Consider the following 4,784-nt stretch of genomic DNA (forward strand, 5'->3'; position numbering starts at 1 on the left):
CGTCCTTGGTAAATTTTGGTCTTATCGTTGGCAACTTGGTGGTTGGGCTGCAACTGATGATTTATTCATCACTGACTAATCCGTCAGGCATTTTTGTAATTAATTGTTAATTGTTAAACCATTGGACCAAATAATGAAAAGTACCCATCGAAAGTTCTCAGAGCCCGAGGTGACATCTTCAAATAGCTTGTTTTGTCCAACCAACAGTCCAAAGATATTAAATTCACAATTATAGAAAGTAGAGAAAAATAGGAAATCCTCACATTTGCGAAGTTGGTACAAGCTCTCTTAAACAATTAATCGGTTATCAACATTGCTGATACGTAATTTTGAAGATGACTTGATTATGTGTTGTGATATCTGACAGTGAGGATTGGTAGCATCTGTATTTTAATGTTTCCGTTAAACATTCTCAAAGTTAACGTAAGCGCTTCTCATAATCTCTGTAGTTTACTGTCACATAGACAAGCAAAACATCCCAAATTATATCACAATCAATTGTAAATAAATTTAATTTAATCAAATCATCTTGGGCTAAATTGCAATCTCTTTTCTCAATTTTGAAACGCTCTGTAGGCTATAGCCAGATTTGCAATATTCTATGAATTTCTTCCTTTTTTTTGCACCTTTAAAACACAATATTGCTTTAAAGATAGTCCTTTTTTGGCACAAGCTTCTCATCCATCATGCTGCCAGCTATCACTTAAGCTGAGTTGTTTACAATATATCACCTGAGAAAAGAACAACATGAAGTTATTTGTCCAATCTACATTGCCATCGAGTTGACTACATCACTCTGTTGGTATGTTTATGTTGGATCTGCTAGTTAATGAAGTTCTGTGAAGTTTGGAAACAAAAGAAAGAGGACGTAAAATACTAAAAACGCTAGTGAATTTTAATTTGTATCAGAGATCTGATCAAGAAATAAGTTCAAGAGATTCAGTACCATTTCTGTTTTTGTTTTTTTTACCTGACTGTTTAGGTTTGATATGCAGCCATAGTATCTCCAGGTGCATTTATTTTTACTTTCATATGCAACTTAGTGGTGTAGCTCAGTGGTGTAGTGGATAGAGTAGCACTGAAGGTCTTGGATTGTGACTGTGACCTGTGTTCTTTCTGTGTTTTTTCTCTCCACAGTCCAAAGGCTCGAAGGTTTAGGTCAACTGGTCAGTCTTCATTGTATTTACAGTAGTTTAACCCTGTAGCATTGTTATCATGCCTGATGTATGCAGGGGTAGACTAAAGACTCAGATTCTTCTGCATATTTCTCTCCTGAGTCAACCAAATTCCAGCAATTGAAGCAGAATTAAATTAAAAATGGGAAAACTGTAGCCTCTTGACGGGGCTTTGGCACCTCTAACCCATTAATAAATGAATATCACCATATCCCTTACAAGTGTGCCTGCTTGCTGATTATATAATGTCAGGCTATGTTAAGTGAATGAGCTTAGGCTAAAATTGGCTAAAAATCATCCTCTTGCAAAGTACTCTGAGTGGAAAATCAACACATGAAATATTTAAGTTCCGCCCAAGCGCTTAAGAAGCTGTGCCTTTGATGTGGAGGAACTCTTGGAACACTGTGCAACATCTTTAAATAGGCATAAAACACACAGCTAACTCAAAAATGGCTTCATGAATGGGGCTATAAGTTTGTCTAAATCACGCGGTGAAAACTTGGCATGAGTTTGAAAAATAGGATGAGAGACAGAAAGAAAAAAGCAATATATGTGTTTTGAAACTGAACATTTCATTTAGTGGTATAAAGATGTTGTATTCAGCCCAGTTGCCAGGATAAAATGTTGGCAAGTAATGTTTCTGCAAACCACTGATACATTCACTTTTGTACTTGTCATAGGCTATGTACGGTATTGACATTTCTAAAAAATATTTCATATCACATTCATATTTTATAGTTAGTGGAGGTGGAGGGGTTGGTGGTGGAGTTACACAGAAGGCTGCCAAGCCAGTGACTGCAGTTTGAGACTGTGTTTCAACATCTGTAAGTGTGAAACCACTGGATATTTTTAAGGAGACCTTAGCACGAATTTCAGCTGCGTTTGTGGCAACAAAAAACTGATATTTTTAAGGAGTAGTCAAGACATCTACAGCCGTGTTTGTGGCAACAAAAAACTGATATTTTTAAGGAGTAGTCAGGACATCTACAGCCGTGTTTGTGGCAACAAAAAACTGATATTTTTAAGGAGTAGTCAGGACATCTACAGCCGTGTTTGTGGCAACAAAACCATGTATTTTATGTCCAAACATGATCTTTTCCAGACTCTTAAGCAAGTGTTTTTGTGCCCAAACAGACCATAACTAAAACACAAAATTGAAAATAAAGCATGAGAAGAAAAGTAAAGTTGCAACATAAAAATGTCCTTGGTTTGCAGAAATGTATGTTGCCAGCATTTATTCTGCTGTCACATCAGTGTTGATATTTCACTGATTTGATTTCAAAGAGCGATTTCCTGACAAATTCATGTACACTACTGTCATATAAGAACCTACAGTAGGATCATTGTATGTTGTTGTCCAGTTCAGCAGTTAGCTCATAATAAACTGTATGGACTTCACTTCTGTCCTATTAGATCAGCTCACGATGACTGCCTGTTAGATAGAGTCAGGCAGAGAGACAACTGCTAGGCTGGAGCTTCAGAGAGAGAGAGAGTCGACACGAGTGTGTGATATGGTAGGAGCACTGATTTTGTCCTCTACAAGTGTAGCTGGAGAGGGTAATGAGTGAGTGTGTCCTGAGGATGATGAAGGAAGTTGCTCAAGGCTTTTCATTTCTGTTAGAGGGGTTTTTCGTGTTGGAGAGGTGGTCGTGTTGGTCAGCTGACATCATCCATTTGCAGAATTCTATCAGTTTTTGTGTTGAAAGCTCAGACTCTTCAATGTCATCATTGGACTGTATTCTGTATTTCCATACGCAGGAGTAGCTTGGGTAGAGGCAATACTTTTTTCATTTCCGTCTGTATGTCTCAGGGCCCAGACACACCAAACCAACATCAAAGAACTAGTGATAATGAAGGCAAGCTGTTGTGTCGCCACATGTCACCTGTGTCCCGGCCAAAAGTTGCACTTGGACACACCGCAGCAACTACAGCCGAAAGCCAACAAGCTTATACATTCTACCTCTGCGTGACAGGAAGTAATTCTCCATACCACCAGGTGGCAGTAGTCTCTATTCGTCTTTGATTTCCCAGCTTGGGATCAATAAAGTATATCTATTCTATTCTATTCTATTCTATTGAAAGTGGGAAACTGGCAAAAAGTTGCAAATGACACTGGCAAAGAGGTGGAGGCAGAGCAACAAGGAGAATTTTACTAAATGGGTTAAAATCATGGACGCTACAGCAACAAGATCAAGGGGCTTTCCCTTTCTTTTTCCATTTTTCTTCTTGTGCGATCACCAGATGAGCCGATGGGCTCAGCTGCTGAACTCTCGCGCTCAGTCAGCCAAAAAGCTGCAGACAAGGGCAGACTAGTGCCTCCTGTGCAGGACACAAAGCAACAACCAGGGCCAGAGATGCTCACCAACAGCCCCAACATTGGCTGACTGCCTGCTGTTTGGGGCGCTTGTCTATAGTGTGTGGCTCTACCTAGGTGCAGCAGTTTGACGTCATGAGAATGACAACAGTGTTGCACTCCTCCTCCTCCACCTGCTCCTCCTCCTGTTCCTCATCCTCCTAATCTATAGCCTAGTCCACACTTACATAGGTATTTTTGGAAACAGGTTTTTGAACCTTTTCATTGCTGTTTCAGAAATAATCTCCATCTTTACTAACACACCTGAAAAGGCATATGAAGGGCATACACATGCTGGTGTAAACAGGAAGCAGATTGTCTGCTCTGTGGTTGGTTGCTTAGCTGCAGAAATTACTATGGACAATTTACTTTTACTGTCTCTTTAACATTATCTACTTGCTTACTTCTACTTTAAGTTTATATTGTATATGTTACAGATACCAGGGCGAATATCAAATCAATTTTTCCTGAAAACAGGACAAAAATGATGAGGCGAGGGAAACGTGAGAGACTGCTCTTCACAGAATCCTCCTGGATTCAGTATCCTCTTATAGTTAATATAACATCCCTTCATCAATGTATAAACTTAAAACTCCACAATATCATAACTAATTCTATAATTCGAGTTCACATTTACAAACAATGCACGAAGAAGTTTTCAAAAATGTCAATTTTCAACGACCTAGAATGCCATTAACATATTAGCGTATGTATTAAAGGCCAAAACGCAAAGAAAATAAAAACATTGTAACAAAAACCTGTGTACGTGTCGACAGGGCCTATGTTAATTGTTGGACTGCAAACTCACCTTGAACATGCATGCTGCCACTTGCTGTATTGAAGTGTGAAGATGCTGATTTGGTCAATGAAGGCAATTTGTCTTTGTTTTATCAGCTCTATTATATAATATTTATATATTGAGATAATATTCTCGCTTCCAACTCATGCAAAAGCCTGTATGGCAGTTCAACTTTTAACTTGGAGTATGGCAAGATGAAGCATATTTATATTTACCTTTGGACACAAAAGAGTCACAAAATTTAGTTTATTGCGAAACCACAAATTTATGGCAGGATGAACATAGTTTAATAGTAAATTTTGGTTTCTCTTTTTACTCAAGTAATATGCCAAGAATCAAACCAGTGTTTGTAAAAGTACTGGAATGAATTAGCTGTAATGTCAAGTGATGAAATCTAAATGATACTGAACTCTGTAGAGAGTGAGCAGACAATAACAAAGAAAACATACAGTGTAAA

The 4,784-nt window shown here is 38.3% G+C and overlaps 1 protein-coding gene across 1 annotated transcript in view; it reads left to right on the forward strand.

The window, feature by feature from the left end:
- Positions 1–3,559, forward strand: part of LOC141004301 (uncharacterized) — a 28,409-nt gene extending 24,850 nt beyond the window's left edge. Inside the window, exons 5-6 of the mRNA XM_073475732.1 lie at positions 1,138–1,144; positions 3,417–3,559. Coding sequence (XP_073331833.1) covers positions 1,138–1,144; positions 3,417–3,559 — 150 coding nt within the window. The remainder of the gene's footprint in view (positions 1–1,137; positions 1,145–3,416) is intronic.
- The last annotated feature ends 1,225 nt before the right edge of the window (positions 3,560–4,784 follow it).

The sequence above is a fragment of the Pagrus major genome, chromosome 11, assembly GCF_040436345.1.
Source record: "Pagrus major chromosome 11, Pma_NU_1.0".
Taxonomy (NCBI): Eukaryota; Metazoa; Chordata; class Actinopteri; order Spariformes; family Sparidae; genus Pagrus; species Pagrus major.